Source organism: Trachypithecus francoisi, unplaced genomic scaffold (assembly GCF_009764315.1).
Source record: "Trachypithecus francoisi isolate TF-2019V2 unplaced genomic scaffold, Tfra_2.0 Lachesis_group8, whole genome shotgun sequence".
Lineage (NCBI taxonomy): Eukaryota > Metazoa > Chordata > Mammalia > Primates > Cercopithecidae > Trachypithecus > Trachypithecus francoisi.
This window is the reverse complement of record NW_022681473.1, coordinates 111,674,495-111,692,590: the sequence shown is the minus strand read 5'-3', so window position 1 is coordinate 111,692,590 and position 18,096 is coordinate 111,674,495. Positions and strand designations below refer to the sequence as shown.

The window sequence follows — 18,096 nt, the reverse complement described above, 5'->3', positions numbered from 1 at the left end:
TTAGCTGGGCGTGGTGGCACATGCCTGTAATCCCAGCTACTGGGGAGACTGAGGCAGGAGAATCTCTTGAACCCAGGAGGCGGAAATTGCAGTAAGCCGAGATCACGCCACTGCACTCCAGCCTGGACAACAATGTGAGACTCTGTTAAAAAAAAAAAAAAAAAGGAAAAAAAAGAAAGAAAGAAAGAAAATGTAGGGTAGAATCTACAAGGAAAGCATGGTGTGGAAAATCATAGTTTAAAAATAGAACACTGGTTTGCCACTTACTGTCAATGTGATTTGGGGCATCCTGTCTCTAGGCCTCAATTTCTGCAACTATAACGTGAGTAATAATAGTTCCTTATGCAAAATATTTTTATGACAATTAAATAAAACAATAGAATAGTGCTGTAAGCAATAAGTTATGATACAAATGACATTTTAGTAGCAATAAAATAAGAATAATGAAGAGTTCAAAGGTGCTTTTGTTTATTGGCCATACTCATGAGAGAGTTAACCATGCCATCCTCACTAGGAAAATGAAAGACTTTGTATACATTCTCTACTTCCAAACAAGTTGAGAAACTTATTTTGCAGGTTTGTTTTTTGAAAGACTGGAGCCTGAAGAGGTTCAGGGCCCAAGTACAGAGTCTGGGGAAAAACACATGCCAAAGCAGCAATGGGGACAGTCACATTCAGCTTGTGGGACTGCCAGTGAGAAACATTTCAACTCTGGAGCATGGCTGAGCAGAGAGACCTGAGAGATGGAGCCTTATATCTGGGAAGCCATACTCTGAAAATGCCAGTAGTAAAGGAAGTTCTGACCTCAGTTTATCTTATTCCTCTTCTTCCTCAATGTGCATAAAAACATTCCTTGGCTTCAAAGCTGTGCCAGATGAACTGTCTTAATCAGATAGGGAAGAACAAAGAATGGCGAGAGAAAATGCACACGGATGCCTAATTAGAGGAGGAAAAGGAAAGAAGCTTCTGCATTCCCCTTAATGGACTGTCAATCCTGCCTTTCCTCAGGTCTTTGAACACATACTCAGATGGCTCATGCCGATGCTCTCAGTCGCTCCCTGCGTCAGAGACGAAGATACCTTTTTATAGTCACTGCAGGGAATAGTCTCTGGCTAGTAAACCTGTTTCATTTCAGAGGGAAAAATCAACCACTACAAGGCTAGCTGGCAGGAAGAAGCGCTCCTTTCCGAGTCCAACGGTTCCACCCATCGCTCCCTTTGAAGTCAGACTGACTCAACATCACTCTTCACTGCTATCTAGTCTAGGTACTGAACTTGTAAAAACAGCATTTTAAAGGTTAATCGCTGGGGAATTATATAACCCTTCAATATAAAAGGAAAAAGAGCCCATAAATACCCTGTTAAACACAAACACGTGCATGGCAGTAAGAAGCCTTCGGAACAGTCTCACATTTTTACATCTACCCAACCAACCGTGTCCGATTAATTGGTCCCCTTAACATGCGCTGTTGGTTTATGTTTTTGTTTTCCTTCAAAGGAATGGTTATGTGCAAAGGGGCATGCATTTGATTGCTACTAAATCTTCTGGGACTTAAGGAAGTAAGCCCGTGTCTAAACCAATAAAATATCATCTGCTTTGTGTTCTCAGCAAGCACTAGATGTGCATCATTATGCTGGCTTCCTAAGCACTGTCCCATCAGCAAAGTACACACTAGCTTCCCTAACCAGACCAACAAATAGAGTGAGTGCCCAAATTCTAAGCAAGGCTTCCACTCAGGGCAAGTTCAGCCAAAGTGAGCCATTTTTAGCCGCCAATGAGATCTCCAAGGAGAACTGAACCACGAGTGCTCACAAAGTCTGGAATCAAACCCAGTGCCAAAAAAAAAAAAAAAAGAGTATGAGACGGGAAATGCTAAACTCCACCAGAATTCAGTTAACTGGAATTCTTCTTGCTAACAACCTCAAAAGCCAGAGAACAAGGTTCCTTTCTGACTTCTGCCCACCCTCATCAAAGCAGTTCTTTACAAGCGGTTATCAAAGCCCAGGCTTCATGTCTGCCACTCTCTTGAGGATACCTTCTTATATGATTAAATAGAATATTATGCTAAATATTCAGCCACCCCAGCACTGGCTGTGTGGGTGGTGTGCTGGATAAAATCTTCATGAAAACGCCATCACGGGGTCATTTGTTTAATTTCCATTCTGCAAAATATAAAAATAGAACGAGCTGCCGTGAGGGGTTGAGGCTTGACAGCTTCAATGAGAAGCCTCCAAAGCACAAAAACCACGCTGTTCTGCTGGCTCACTTGCATTCTCCCTCTGCCAGAGGAAAACGGGAAGAGAAAAAACCCGAAAGCAAGGTGCTGCTTTCACTTATCTTCTGCTCTTTTCCCCTCTTTGGCCTTTTCTTGCGTTCGCTCGCTGCATCTTCCTCTTCTTCCATCTGTTTCCTCTCCCTCCTCCTCCTTGGCTTGCTTCCTCTCTCCGCCGCCCCACCCTCCCCTCCCTCATCATTTCTATGTGTCATTTCTCTTTCTCTCCTTCCCAGGGACTGGTTCTCCTCCCATGCTTCCTGTACCTCACCAGGGCTGCCCTTGCCTTCCGGGGCAGCCTGTATCTCCAGGTTTGCTGGATCTCACAAACTTTTCTAGGAATTGCTTCCTTCCATCCCCGCCTCTACCCCATCCCCTACCCCTTCCCCTAGTCCCAGACATGGAACATATCTAGAAAGATGGGATTTCAGAGATCAGTTAGACTGGATGGCAGATGAGCTGCAAAGATGACCTTTTTATACTTCCTCATCTAGATTAATATGTTTACTCTCCATTGAGCTCAGCAACTCATGGGGTGGGGGGCGCAGGCAGATAGTACATCACTGGTCTTGTGTTTTTGTAAAAATCAATTTTTATTTTTATGAAGCTTTTTTAAAAAAATAAATGCAAGTTGCACTCTCCAATTCCGACCCCTGCAGCCCATGGCCACCCCCAAATTAACCCTGTTGCAAGCTTGGCTCAGAAAGGAAAAACTTCTCTTTTACCAGAAGCTCCAGAGTTGTACCAAAAGCCCATGAGGGTGCTGAGAGGAGAAAGATACTTCCTGCTTTATGCCCATTAGGATCTCAAAAAGCTCTCACCATTTGACCTAGTTTCAAACCAAAGGATTCAGATTGTTTTAAGCCAGTTAGAACGGCTGATGAAACCAACACACTTTAGCTCATTCAATATGCCTAGAATATGCCTAGAATGGGTTATTCACCTGTGGTGCTCATGAACAACTGGAGATACTCCTCTCCCCTGCTGTAGATCACCAGCAACTTTCTGAAGACAATATCGCTGTTGGTTTAAGGAAAGCCTAAGAAGAAAGATGGTTAACAGACCACTATGTCACAGATTCATCAATGTCAACCCATCCTAGAAAAGTACTTAAGTATCTTATAGCTCTGTATATGAGTCTGCTGCCACATGGTCCACCATCTAATAAATTCTGTTCTCATCCTACCAAATGAGACTTTAATAAATTAAGGTGGCCCTCATAAGACTGTGTGCCTACTTACGATCCCATTTCCTAAGATACTTTATCTCTCTCTTTCTCTGCAGTAACACTGTTTCCACTCCTCCTGCCTGTTATTGGCATTCATTATGCAGATGCGCAATGCAGACCCACCAGGTATGAAGCAGAACAGACACTGGAGTATACCTTAGAAGTATACTTAGAAGTCAGAGTCTGTATACACCAAAATAAAGGGTATATGGAACTCTTACAGCTAAAAGATAGTGCGGTGTTTCTGGTTTGTACATATTGATCAAATCAAGGAATGAAGGCTTTTCTTACCATTTGAAGAATGATCATGCCTAGACAGGAAAAGAAATGTGTTTCCCAATGCACCAATCCACAGGTGCAAAAGGGGGAAAGGAGAAGAAGAAAGAAAAACTCTTGATCAAGCTGAAAGATCCATGAAAAGCAAGAGTATAAAGTGCAGCAGATACCCCAGGAGAAAGTAACCTCTTCTGCAGGGCAAGCAGAATCGGTGATAATGCCTAGCAATGTTGTAAACAGCAGCCCAAAGCCACAAACACTGAAAACTGCATGCCACCTGTGCAAAAGCAGCAGACAGTGGGAGCAGCGCAGTGGAAACACCTCTGGAGTGCAGCTGCAGACCTGGGGCTGGTGATTTCAGTGACAAGCATACATATTACAGATGTGTGTATTGAGAGGGGCCACCAATGAGCTAATCTGCAAGGACATCAAATGACTACTATGGTGGAAAAGCAAAGACTGGAAGGAGATGGCAGGGACAAATGCCATCTCCTAAGAAGGATGTGTTTTCAGCCAGGTGCAGTGGCTCATGCCTGAAATCCCAACACTTTGGGAGGCCAAGGTGGGCGGATCAGGAGGTCAGGAGTTTGAGACCAGCCTGGCCAACATGGTGAAACCCCATCTCTACTAAAAATACAAAAAATCAGCTGAGCATGGTGGCAGGCGCCTATAATCCCAGCTTCTCGGGAGGCTGAGGCAGGAGAATCACTTGAAACTGGAAGGTGGAGGCTGCAGTGAGCTGAGATCGCGCCTCCACACTCCAGCCTACGCAACAAGAGCGAAACTCTATCGAAAGAAAAGAGAGAGAGAGAAAGGAAAGAAAGAAAGAAAGAAGAAAGAAAGGAAGGAAGGAAGGAAGGAAGGAAGGAGAAGAAGGAAGGAAGGAGAGAAAGAAAGGGAAAGAAAGAAAGAGAAAGAAAGAAAGGAAAGAAAGAAAGAAAGAAAGAAAGAAAGAAAGAAAGAAAGAAAAGAAAAAAGAAAGAAGAAGAAGGAGGAGGAGAAGAAGGAAGGAGAGAAAGAAAGAGAAAGAAAGAAAGAGAAGAAAGAAAGAAGAGAAAGAAAGAAAGAGAAAGGAAGGAAGGAAGGAAGGAAGGAAGGAGAAGGAAGGAAGGAAGGAGAAGAAGGAAGGAAGGAGAGAAAGAAAGGAAAGAAAGAAAGAGAAAGAAAGAAAGAAAGAAAGAAAGAAAAGAAAAAGAAAGAAAGAAAGAAAGAAAGAAAGAAGAAAGAAAGAAAGAAAGGAAAGAAAGAAAGAAAGAGAAAGAAAGAAAGAAAGAAAGAGAAAGGAAGGAAGAAGGAAGGAAGGAAGGAAGGAAGGAAGGAAGGAAGGAAGGAAGGAAGGAGAGAAAGGAAGAAAGGTAGATGTTACTTCATTCCAGGCCTATGATCATTGAACACAGCTGATCAAGCATACAAATCAGGCACTCACTTTTTGTGACAATGTCAAATTGGCACCACAGATTGACTAGATTTTGATCAGTTGCTCATACTGGTTTCTTTCCAACACTGTCACCAAAGCACAGCCCCAAACCTCCAAAACCAAACAGCTTTTGAGCATGGATGGAAGAAAGTAGAACTGCCACATGCCCTTTCAAGACCCTGGATCTCTTGAACACCAGCGACACCCAGCAGAACTCTTCATCCAAATTGCAAGGTGAGGATGAGATCTCCTGAGCAAGTTACACATAAACGCGCCAAAGGAAGGGGCCTTCAGGCAAACACTGGAGACCTCGCTGTACACCATCAAAGGCAACTAAGGCTCTAAGGTGCAATGAAGGTGACATAAATAGGGACAATCAGTCCGAGCAAGAGACATGATCTTCAAGTAAGGAACAAAGACAGGAGGCATAGTTGAATAGAGGGAATAAGAGTTACATGTCTACACTTTCCTGTCTAACCTCCTAAATACTATTAAATGCAAGAGAGAAGGGAGAGAGCTAGGGGTGTGTTCCAACTACGAAGCAGGAGTGCCTCTCTTTGACCATGTCTGTTCCACAGTGAGTTTCTATATCAGATTAGGAGTACAGTGGGATCTTGGGGTAATTTTCAACCTATTTCTACTACTCAGTTTCCTGAACTCAAAGAGAGAGCCCCAGCTGAGATCCACCCCTCCTAAAAAGTTTCCAGGAGAAGGGCCCCTCGTCTGTAAAACACTACAAACACTATTTGTGTCTCCAAAAGGTGATGTGCCCATGTGGGCGTTGGCAGAGGAGAAAGCTCAGCCCCCTGCACAAATTTCTTTGTCCTCGCCCAGAGTAGTGGGAGTTTTACATCTGCTGCTGTCATGAAACATTTTATTATTTTTTACAAGCCTTTTTAAAAAGTATTATTTCCTAGGAGGAAAAAAAAAATCTAGAGATTGACAAGCATTCGTGATATGTACAGTCCTCCCACCCTACCCCTCTTCAATACTGGGCCTTGGGTGGAGTTGCCCCTCACAGGTGCCCCAGGCCCACCAGAAACGAAAGCCTGGGGGCACGCAAGCAACTGTTCCTTCTTGTTACTTTGGCGCCTGCATATCCTGTTGAGGAGCTTTTTGAGGAATGAAGTTTATCCAGGCACGAGGTTGGCTGATGGATGCAAACAAGTTGTTTGGGCTCTAAAAACTTCATTCTAATGACCACACCTTCTCATTCCTTCATCTACTCTACAAGAGTAACTGTTTTCCCTGGGATGGAGCCTCTCACTTCCGCCCTCAGAGGAAATGAGAAGTGGAGACTTTTCCTTGTCTCCCTAGGTACCTCCATGATGGACACTTTAGCTTTTTGCCAAATCTTGGACTTCTACCATGCAAGCAGAATAGGCATAATAAGACTGATGAGGCAGCCAGGTAGGGAGACGGCAGCACTGCCCAGAACAAGGGAAGCCAGTGCTTCCAGTTCAAACTTTTGCCAGCAAGATAGAGAGAAGGAGAGGCAATCTCCACGCTCAACCAGCCCTGTCCCCACTACCTGTTCTGTGCACATCTCCGGTACTGACTGGAGAAGGAAGCCAGCTCAGCCACCTCCAGGAATTCATGGAGGAGATAATCTATCTATCTCAGAGGTTTCCTGGGGACACCAGCTCTCAGGTGCGGGACGCCTCAGCCCAACCATAATCCATGTTAATAGCTTTACCTGGCCCTCGGGTAACTTTGATGTTTCACTAAGAAAATTCGGATGTAACAGCACCCCCACCCCTACTCCGAATTTCCACAGCCTCCAGTTTCACCCGGATCCCTCACCATCACTCGGCATCCATATGTGTTTCTCCTAGGGCTCAGGAAGGTCAGGAAGTTCTTACCTGGATCTGCTGGGAGAGGCACTCATGTGGACACCCGGTCCGGGCGCGCGGCGGTCAGCAGCGTCCAGGGCACACCAGCTGCTAGCTACTGCTCACCACGTCTCCCCGCGAGCTTGGCTGTGCAAAGAGGAGAGCCAGTCCCATCTGGAGGAGGGGAGGAGGAGCGCGGAGCCTGATGACACCCAAACCCGAGCGGCGGGGTCGCACTGGAGCCCAGCTCCGCGCACTCTCGCTGCGCCCGGGCGCACTGCACCCTCGGAGCCGGGACGGCCGGCTGCTCCCAGGCGCGGCGGGGGCCGCTGGGGCGGGAGGAAGCGGAACTCCCCCGCTCTCCGTGGGCTCGGAGCTCCCACTGCCTCCGAGGCTAGGTGTCACCGCACCGCGTTCCGTCTTTCTCTCTGTACACTAATATTGGCCCCTCCCTGTGCATCTACGTTTCTTCAATGTCCGCCCCGACTCTACCTCTGTGGTTTCCGCTCCTGTCTCCGGCTCTCCGGTCTCAGTCCCTCTCTCTCCCCTTTCATTCCCCCTCTCTTCTCTCTCCGTCTCTCCCCTCCCCTCACCCTCCCTCTCTGGGTGAAGCCTGCTGCCTGGATTCTCCCGGTATTGCCTCGCTCCAACATTTAGCACTGCAGTGTAACTCGGGGACATACAACCAGACCGTTTGTTTAAAACCAACCCTTAAAATCAGACCATTAAGTTTAGTATGGAAACCAACGCCAGAAGCGCTGCTGCCTTGCAGCTAGGAGGAGACAGTAGCCCATCTGGAAACCAGATTACCATGTTCCACGGGAAGATATGGAAAAGGTGTAAGAAGGCGAATGGCAGAGATTAGCAGGAGTGCACAGGTGACCCGGAGGATCTTCACGATGGGGAAGCATGTGGACTGGATAGTGTTGAAAGCATGGCACTGCAAAACAGGAGGACACCAAGAAGTCGTGAGGTTCAAAGCGCTCATTTTGCAGAGGAGAAAACTGAAGCTCAGAGGGGTCCAGTCACACAGCTAGCTAGGGAAGCAGAGACCTGAGTTACCTCAGAGGGGTCCAGTCACACAGCTAGCTAGGGAAGCAGAGACCTGAGTTACCCCATTGCCAGGGCATCCAAGTTCCCAAACCTGGAACAGAACACGTTTACCTGGGACTGGGTGTTGGGTGGCCTGGGAGGTAGGGTTGTCAGTCTAATTTATGCCAAGGGCATCCATGTCTCTGGGAGGTTGCCTGAGCCCATGAAGAAAAGGCAATCAGCTGATTTACAAGTTAACACCCCACTCTCAGCAGAACCACTTCTAAGCCCTCTCTTCTTCTAGGAAGACCAGGAAGAATGAAAACCACCAGAGGTGCCACAGTGCTGATTTTGTTGGCGACCACTCTAAAAACCTGAAAGGGTGAAATGACAAATCTTTCTTCATTGCTTTCTCCCAGAGACCCAGCTAACAAGATCTGCTTTATAAAACCCCCATTTTCCACTTATTATTTTCCATCCTCCTCTCCACCTTTCGTGTCATTCTAACCACTCTCTGACACAGATATTTTTATATTACCCACAAAAGAGACACATTTTCCCCCATTTGCTTCTTACACCTACACTAAAATACTACCTAGTGGTGTCAGCTTATAAATCAAAAGATATTTCTCACTGGAAGACCGCCGAGGGGGTTGTAGCATTAATTTTCCTTTCCCAGAAGATGCTATTATCCCTGGCAGAGTCTTCTCCCTCCCAAATGTCCTTCTCTCAGGCATTCACTGGACTCCTCTGGAACTGCTTCTCAGGGCACCCTCTCTCCAGGTCCTTCCGACTAAGTGATTTCCAATATTTTGCATGCACTCGTACACTCTCTTTTGGGAAGTTGTGATAACCTATTCCACAGTTATGTGCACTGAGGTAACTCAGAGAATAATGCAAGCTCCCTTGCAGTTATACTATTAATCAAGAAGAGTTCTGTAGTCAAATTGTGGCCTTTGAGAAGCAGATTGCCGAGTAAGAGTTTGAACTCTGGGGCTGAAAATGCAAACGTTGGCCTGTATCATCTCCAGGCGTCCTAGCTCCATAAATCTATGATGATGACTGAATCTACAGGACATGATGAAAAATTAAAACACATGGAAAACACGGTGAGGCATGGTGACTCATGCCTGTAATCCCAGCACTTAGGGGGGCCAAGGCAGGCAGATCACTTGAGGCCGGGAGTTCAAGACCAGCCTGGTCAACATGGCGAAACCCTGTCTCAACTAAAAATACAAAAATTAGCCAAGCGTAGTGGCATGCACCTGTGGCCCAGCTACTCTGGGGGCTGAGGCACGAGAATCGCTTGAACCTGGGAGGCAAAGATTGCAGCGAGCTGAGATTGTGCCACTGCACTCCAGCCTGGGCAACAGAGTGAGACTCTGTCTCAAAAAACAAAAACAAAAACAAACCACATAGAGAACACATTCCTAGATTCTGGGACTTTAAAATTAAAACATCAATGGTCTATTAGTTCCAACCTCTTGATTTCCAGTTACCAGAAGTGTGATTCTGAGCAAGTTTTAAACTTTTTTAAGCTTCATAGTGTTGCAAAGATTAACATAACATCTTTAAATTTTCTGGTACATAGTAAGTGGTAAATAAAAATGTTAAATTACTTTTCTTTCTTTCTTTCCTTCCTTCCTTCTTTTTTTTGAGACTAAGCCTTGCTCTGTTGTCCAGGTTGGAGTGCAGTGGCGCAATCTCGGCTCACTGCAGCCTCTGCCCGTGGGTTCCAGCAATTCTCCTGCCTCAACCTCCTGGGTAGCTGGGATTACAGGCACACACCACCACGTCCGGCTAATTTTTGTATTTTCAGTAGAGACGGGGTTTCACCATGTTGGCCAGGCTGATCTTCAACTCCTGACCTCAGGTGATCCACCTGCCTCAGCCTCCCGAAGTGCTGAGATTACAGGCGTGAGCTATTGCACCTGGCCTTTCCTTCTCTTTCTAAACTGCTCAAAATTGATCTCTACCTGGAAGCATTCCAACTACATCTCAATCACTCATGATCTCATTAATCCTTTACTTAAGATCCTTTTAAACCAGTTTATTTCATTTAAATGTACTTTTATCTTTTCCACATTTCCTTTTTTATTTAGCAAAAATTTATTAAACATTTATTATGTGCTGCCAGGTACTATACGCTGCTCTAACCTACATGTATTTCTTTTATCTAATTTAATATTCTAGCCAGGCATGGTGGCTCACACCTGTAATCTCAGCACTTTGGGAGGCCGAGGCAGGAGGATTGCTTGAGTCCAAGAGTTCTATGTTCACAACGCCATCTCACAAAAAATATAAAAATTAGCCAGGGGAGGTGGTGTACACCTGTGCTCCCCGCTGCTAAAGAGGCTGAGGTAAGAGGCTTGTTGAGCCTGGAAGGTTGATGCTGCAGTGAGCCATGATCATGTCACTGCACCCCAGCCTGAGATGACAGAGGGAGACCCTGTCTCAAAAAATAAAATAAAATTCCCAGAATTAGGAATGTGTTGTCTATGTTTGAATCTTTCATCATGTCCTGTGGATATAGCCATAGTCACAGATATATTGAGCTAGAAGGAGGCCTGGAGATTACACAGATCAACTTTCTCATTTTACAGCCCAAAGAGGAAAACTGATGTACACACATCAATAAAGCTGAAATGGAGCTAGTCTTTGACCTCCTAATCCAGTGTCCTTTGCACTATGCAAACATTTCTTGACATCTGTTCCGTGGAACACTATTTCCTTGCAATATTAATAGATGGCATTCCAACAAAGGGTTCTACGGCCAAGTGTGTTTGGGAAATAATGAGTTAAGCAAAGTAAATAAGTCATTTTCATTTTGTTTTTTTTTTTTTAATTGCAAGGCTTTTCAGAGCCTTTACTATGTTTATGGGCATCATGAATTTCCAAGAGAGGGATATACAGTGTCTCAGTTACTAGTATTGAATCAGGAAATCCTTCCTCGTAGAACATCTTGAGGAATTAATGATCTAAGACACAAATTTAGGGAGCACTATGCTACACCCTGAAAACACCAGCAACCCATGTGACTGCCCAGTCTTTGTGACCTCCACAGGGAAGACTAGTTCGTAACTCATCCTAGGCATTTGGTGAGTGCTGTTTCTAGGTCTAGAAACTTACCAGGCGAATGCGTCCTTAGATCAAAGGGGAACATGTCATCTTGGGTATGCTCTTCTCTGAGTTCCTTGCTTGGCATGAAGAAAGGGAAAGCAGTTGCTTTGGTCAATCTCCCCTGTTTGACAGACTTGGCCAAGCTGCAGAGATACAGTTTTCTGTTCCTGCTTTTCCCTTCTGTCCCCCCAGGGCAAATTTTCAGACCACTTGGGCTGTATAGCAAGGTGGTTAAGAACATGGATTTTTAAGCTAGACTTTCCTAGGTATTAATCTCATCTGTATTTCTCATTAATTTTGGGATACTGGACAAGTTGCTTAACCTCTTAAGCCTCAGTTGTCTCATTCATAAAACCAGCATAATAACACCAGACAATAATATTATTGTATATAAACCCCTGGCACAGAGTTAACACCCAAAACTCTAGCAGTATTCTTAAGTGTGATAGCAGTGGTAGTAGCAGCGTAGTCATAGAGCATTGTTGTCAATACATAGCTTGGTGATACAGAGAGTTGTGCTGAACCCAAGAGCTCACAGAACCCAGAATGCAAAGTCACTTTCTCTTTCTTTTCTTCCTATGCAGTACTAAGCCTATTATAGTCATCCCAACAACTGCTGTGTTCCTCCAGAGCTAGGAGGAAATGAGTACTAGATACTTTGAGTAAGCTCCACAATCTCAGTAGTAGATACTTTTGGGCAAGCCCAGAAATGAACAAAAAAGGATACTAATTGTTCATATAATTAAAAGCTTCCTTTAATTGAGCAGCTACTAAACACCAGGCACTGTGCTAGGGAATTTACAATAATATATCTATATCTATATCTATATATCTAGCTATACTCTTTACAGCCACTTCAAGAGGGAGGTAACCATATCCTTACTTTGAAAATTTAGGGAAAAAAACCCGAAAGTTTAGAAAATGTATGAAGTGAGACACCAAATTAATCCAATGACAAAATGTAAAACTACCAGCTTCCCTGTAGTCATTTCAGCCTTAGGTGAATGTGGGCATATTGTGTACTAGAACACACTTTATGGGACACGGTGCGGGCGGGGAATGTTTCTCTTTTTCTGGAGCAATTGTAGAACAGATGTTAATTAATGCCCAATTCAGTTAGAAATGGAACCAAGCAAATTAGTTTCTCGCTTGTGTCCCTCAAAGTCCTGCTCACTGGATTCTGTGTCTATCAGCCTAGAACCTGTGGAGCTTCCAGGGCTCCCATTAGCCCACTAAAGGAAAACAGGGCATTAGGTGATCAGAGAGGACATTTTGTATCAACAGAGAAATAAAGACATAATTTTCTTCCTACCACTAGTAGGAACACGAGCATGTGGAACGAGGGCAGTGAATGAGTGCTTCCTCTTTCCCTCTCTTTCTCACCCAAAATATCCTTTTGGATCCCTCCACATGACACTACCCTTCCTCCCCAGCAAGAAAGCCACATCCAGGGCGAAAACGTGGCTCCTTCCCCACTAAGTCACTATCATTAGCTGTAGTTCATTCTTCCCAGTCCCTTCCCAGTGCAGTTAAGTCAAATCATCAGGTGACCTTTGGTAGCAGCCCTAGGATAAGAAAAGAGCCGGTTTTACCCACTCCAGGAGGTCAAAACCCCAACTCCTGACACAGAACACAACACTCTATTTTTGTTAAGGCGATTTGAAGAGACACCAAGCTAGTAAGAAAGAAAAGGCAAGAGAGAAGAGCAAAAGCTTTGTTATTTCTCCAGGCAAAATACAACAAGAAACTTCTATTGTAATAATGGCACCTGCAGAGCTGAGATTGGAGAGGACAAAACCACCCAAATGTCCACATTCTCTCATCAGGGGATTCCACTGAGTTTCTCTTTCTCAGAAAGATCTGCAATGTGAGTGTGTGGATATGTATGGATTAAGGGGCTAGGGTGGGTAGGGGGTGGATAAAAAGCCAACATTTTAAAATAACGACTACATTTCAGATATTGTACTGAGTGCTATCAATATAAGATTTTCTGTAACCCTCACAGTCACCCCGTGAAGTTCGTTTAATTATCTCTACTTTATAGAAAAGATGCTGATTCTCAACAACGGTTAAGTAACTTGCCAAAAGCCACATGGTAAGTATATAACGTGAGAATCGAAATCCTTTATGACACATAAGAATCTCTACTGTCTCTACTGTCTCACATTTGAATATAGCACTTCAATATAGCCACATTCTTGTTGGCTGGCAAACAATCTTTTAAGATAGATCCAACATTTCTCCCAATTTGTACAAAAGGAAGCTGAGGCTCAGAGAGGTGAAGGAAATTCATCGGGGTTAACACAGGTAGAAAATGGCAGTGCTGGTCTTGAATTCTGCCCCTCCACTGCTCTAGCAAAAGAGGCATTTTCCAGATTTTGGAATCCTGATGCCCTCATGAATCTGAAAACATATCATTCCTTAAAGAATGCCCCCGATAGCGGCTGGGCGCGGTGGCTCAAGCCTGTAATCCCAGCACTTGGGGAGGCCGAGACGGGCGGATCACGAGGTCAGGAGATCGAGACCATCCTGGCTAACACGGTGAAACCCCGTCTCTACTAAAAACTACAAAAAACTAGCCGGGCGAGGTGGCGGGCGCCTGTAGTCCCAGCTACTCGGGAGGCTGAGGCAGGAGAATGGCGGGAACCCGGGAGACGGAGCTTGCAGTGAGCTGAGATCCGGCCACTGCACTCCAGCCTGGGCGACAGAGCAAGACTCCGTCTCAAAAAAAAAAAAAAAAAAAGAATGCCCCCGATACATTTCCACGACCAAACCAGTCATCAGAAAGGTCAAACGCTAGGGACAAAATTAAAAAAAAAAAAAAAAGGAAGAAAGAAAGAAAAGGCCATAGCAAGGCCAGATAACTCCTTGGGATTTCCAGCCACTGAGCAGAGTTTTCAGGAGCTAGAATCTTTCTCTCTGCCTCTCACAGACCTTCAGGCTAAATGTTCAGTTTTTGCTGTGCCTAAAAGAATAGAAAAGACATAATAATAATTATAATAATAGCATATACTTCTTTAGTTATTACACATTTCAGACATTATTAGAGGCGCTTTACATTTTAGTTACTCATTTAATTGTGAGTCATGCTGTGAAGTAGGTGCTAGCATCACCTCTGTTTTGTGGGTGAGGAAATGAAGCACGGAGTGGTGAAGTAATTTGCCCAAGGTGAGACAGCGAGTAAGAGCAGAGTCGGGAGTTAAAACCGGAGTCTGATACCAGAGTCCAAGTCCAAAATTGCTGCTGGCTGCATGTTCTGATGAGGTCCTCTGAATCCCAGCTTACCAGGGATCAGGGAGGCTCTGAGGTCAGCACCCACATCTGAGGGAGGGGTGCCCTGGGACGCCATTCCCTTCCCCAAGACTGCCCTTTGCCCATGGACACTTGGCTACTTCACTCTGGCCCTCTCCCTGCCAGCTTCACCAGCTGCCCCTTGTCAGCCCAGCACAAACAGAAGCCAGATTGGTTGGGGGAGGGGCGGCCATGCCTGCACTATCCCTCTTGCCAAGTAGGGGACTTCTCTTCCCCTCCTCCTTCTCCCGGGAGCTCCCATCTGGCCTGTATCACCAGCTTATTTGTGCTTCGAAAAGCCAGCTTTCAAGTGAGGGAAATGGGATTCAGTCCTATGAACCATGTCTACTAATCCAATCAGGGGCATTTTCCCCGATTATGGGCACCACCCAACCCTGCAGGGCCTACAGCAGGCTCTGAAAGAAGGCTCTGTCAGGAGCATGGCCACATATGATGTAGATGTGCCCTCGAGGATTTCCAAAAGGCGTCTGTCATCCTCTTTCCCCACTGGGTGCTGTGGCTCATTGTTGAAGAAACAGAGGCGAAAAGATACCAGTGGCGTATGGGAGAGTGGCAACTTGAGCTGGTAGATAAACACAAGCGAGAGCTCAGGAGGTCCACGCTTTTTTTGTTCAGAGTTCGCTGGAATCAAGCTGTGTGACCATGGGAAAGTTACTTCTCTTCTTTGAGTCTCACTGTTTCTCATCTACAAAATAGGAGTATTTTGTTTTGTTGTTTTGTTTTTGAGACAGAGTCTCGCTCTGTCACCCAGGTTGGAGTGCAGTGGCACCATCTCTGCTCACTGCAACCTCGACCTCCAGGGTTCAGGCAATTCTCCTGCCTCAGCCTTCTGAGTAGCTGGGATTTCAGTCGTGCGCCAGGCTAATTTGTGTGTGTGTGTGTGTGTGTGTTTTGTTTGTCTTTTGCTTTTTGTTTTTTTGGAGACAGAGTCTCACTCTGTTGCCCAGGCTGGAGTGCAGTGGCACGATCTGGGCTCACTGCAACCTCCGCCTCCCGGGATTCAAGCAATTCTCCTGCCTCTGCCTCCCGAGTAGCTAGGATTACATACACATGCCACCATGACCAGCTAATTTTTTGTATTTTTAGTAGAGACAGGGTTTCACCATGTTAGCCAGGATAGTCTCCATCTCCTGACATCGTGATCCTCCTGCCTCGGCCTCCCTAAGTGCTGGGATTACAGGCATGAGCCACCGTGTTTGACCCAATAGGAATGTTGAATTAGATGGATCCCATGAGGTTCCTTCCTTACTGTATGAAATGGAAAGACTCCTGCAAGGTGTACTTCTCCAAAGAGGCAATTGGGACAGAGCCCGAAGTGGCACTCCATCCCCCTCTGTTCCTCCCTCCAGACATTTCCTGGCATCTCTAGTGCACACAGGACTCCCATTCCCTAGGACTCTACCCATTGACATGACATCATGGGCACTTGTGCAGGCTGCTGTGCCAGAGTCTTTGACCCTGAAAGGGTGACTCCAGCACTTCCTTTTACTCCAAACAGCAAGTGCTCTAACTGGGTTCTAAGAAGCGTCATGTCCCAGGCTCACAGATTCTCATCCACTGCAAATCTTAGGGTTAGATCTTTCTCTTTCTTTGGACTTTGCTTTTCTCTTTTGAATAATACAAAGAAAAAAAAAAATAACAGAATGAAACCATATGGGACGCCAGGCAATTAGCTAATAAGTTTTGCAACATGAAGTGTCTCACAAAGAAAATCTATCAGACACCTCAACCATGTCAGACTCCATTCTTATAGGCAGTGGCTATTGAGAACAGCAACTGGTAAGATGCTTTATTTTTAAATGAGTTTTCCAGGTCTAATTTCTCCTAGCCTGAAAGAAATGATGAGGCTAGAAAGAAATCAGGTTGGATCACGTGAGGAAAAAGTAGCATCAGGAAGCCAATATGGTGTCTTGGATTGTAGTATAAATCTTTTTTTTTTTTTTTTTTTTTTTTTTTTTTTTTGAGGCGGACTCTCGCTCTGTCGCCCAGACTGGAGTGCAGTGGCCGGATCTCAGCTCACTGCAAGCTCCGCCTCCCGGGTTTACGCCATTCTCCTGCCTCAGCCTCCCAAGTAGCTGGGACTACAGGCGCCCGCCACCTCGCCCGGCTAGTTTTTGTATTTTTAGTAGAGACGGGGTTTCACCGTGTTAGCCAGGATGGTCTCGATCTCCTGACCTCGTGATCCGCCCGTCTCGGCCTCTCAAAGTGCTGTGTAGTATAAATCTTATGGGTGGGTGCTGAGTCTTGATTAGATGGCTTGATACAGCACTAAGTATAGCACCACATGCCAACAAGCAATCAGTAAAGCCTTTTAGTAGCGATGGCTGATGATGAAATGCCCTATCTTTTGTCAAAGTCCCATTGCTTATTCTGTGACATCAGATTCTCCACCTAATGTTAGAGACTACAGAATTGGAGTTTAGCTGCAAGACATTCCAGACAAAGGATCTTAGACCCAAAAGTTAAGTCTTCTGCTATGGGTGGGGCCTATGCTTGGGGACAGACACAGTAGCAGATAATGAGAAAGAGCCCATCCTGGCAAATGGCACATGATATCTGGAGATAGTGACAAGCATTACGAAGTGATCTGAGCAGAAAGGCCCCCAAAATAGAAGACACTCTAAAGATGGGGTGCAATGACACAGACAATGTGGGCTGTTCCGTGGGCAACAAGGAGGTCAGCAGGTGTCCCGTGTCTGGGTCCCCTCCCTGAAAGGGCAAATGAGAACAAATAGGGATCTGGGAACTGAGTAGGTTATAAAGTCAGAACCACTTGAAGATTAGAAAGGTGAGGACCAAGATTACATCACCAGCATGTGGCAGAGCTGAGATACAAACTCAGGGAACCAGAGTCCATATCCTGGATACTTAACTACTTTACTCTGCTTCCAGAACTAGGCTGGGGCTACATGTTAAGGCAGTTTAGGGGCCTGAAGGAAACCCAGGAGGTCATTACAGAGTCAATCTTAGACAATGTTTACTGACTGACTATAAAGCCTCTCCTGGAGGCCCTAATAGGAGATATTACAGACATGGCAGGCAAGCAATTAGAATCAGGAAGTGGAACCCCAATTCAGTGAACAGTCCTGGGGAGAGCCTCTAGTCACTCTAAATTAGTCCAAATGTCCATGCTCAGACGATTTCATTCCAGAGTGCTAAAATTACACACCAAATGCAATCACAGACCAACAGTCAGTAACTCTAAGAAATCATGGGCAAGTAAAGGACTGAATTCTTGAGTTCAACTGTAGTTTCCAGAAAAGCAGAAGTTGGAGAATCTCTAACAAAGCAGTAAGAGAGATGATTAAATACATAATTTAGCAAAGGAGAATCAATCCAGAGTTCCTAGGTACCAGTCACACCAATATAGATTAATTTACTGTTTGGACAGTCTTACTGTAGAAGTCAAAATACACTTTTAAAATCCTTGTGTACAGCTTTCATTCACTCAACAAACATTAATGAAAAATCTGCTGTGTGGGATTGTCCTGGTCCATTTTCTATTGCTATAACTGAATGTCAGAGACTGTAATTTATAAAGTAAAGAAATTGATTTCTTATGACTCTGGAGACTGGAAAGTCCAAGGTCAAGGGACTTCATCTGGTG

The 18,096-nt window shown here is 45.2% G+C and overlaps 1 protein-coding gene across 4 annotated transcripts in view; it reads right to left on the bottom strand.

Moving 5' to 3' along the window:
* Window positions 1–7,550, bottom strand: part of GRAMD1B (GRAM domain containing 1B) — a 284,882-nt gene extending 277,332 nt beyond the window's left edge. For 3 of the 4 annotated variants that reach the window (XM_033203816.1, XM_033203818.1, XM_033203820.1), the window contains exon 1: window positions 7,056–7,550. In XM_033203816.1, coding sequence (XP_033059707.1) covers window positions 7,056–7,081 — 26 coding nt within the window. In that variant the 5' untranslated portion in view covers window positions 7,082–7,550. The remainder of the gene's footprint in view (window positions 1–7,055) is intronic. The other variant, XM_033203810.1, reaches the window with a different exon arrangement.
* Between the last annotated feature and the right edge of the window lie 10,546 nt (window positions 7,551–18,096).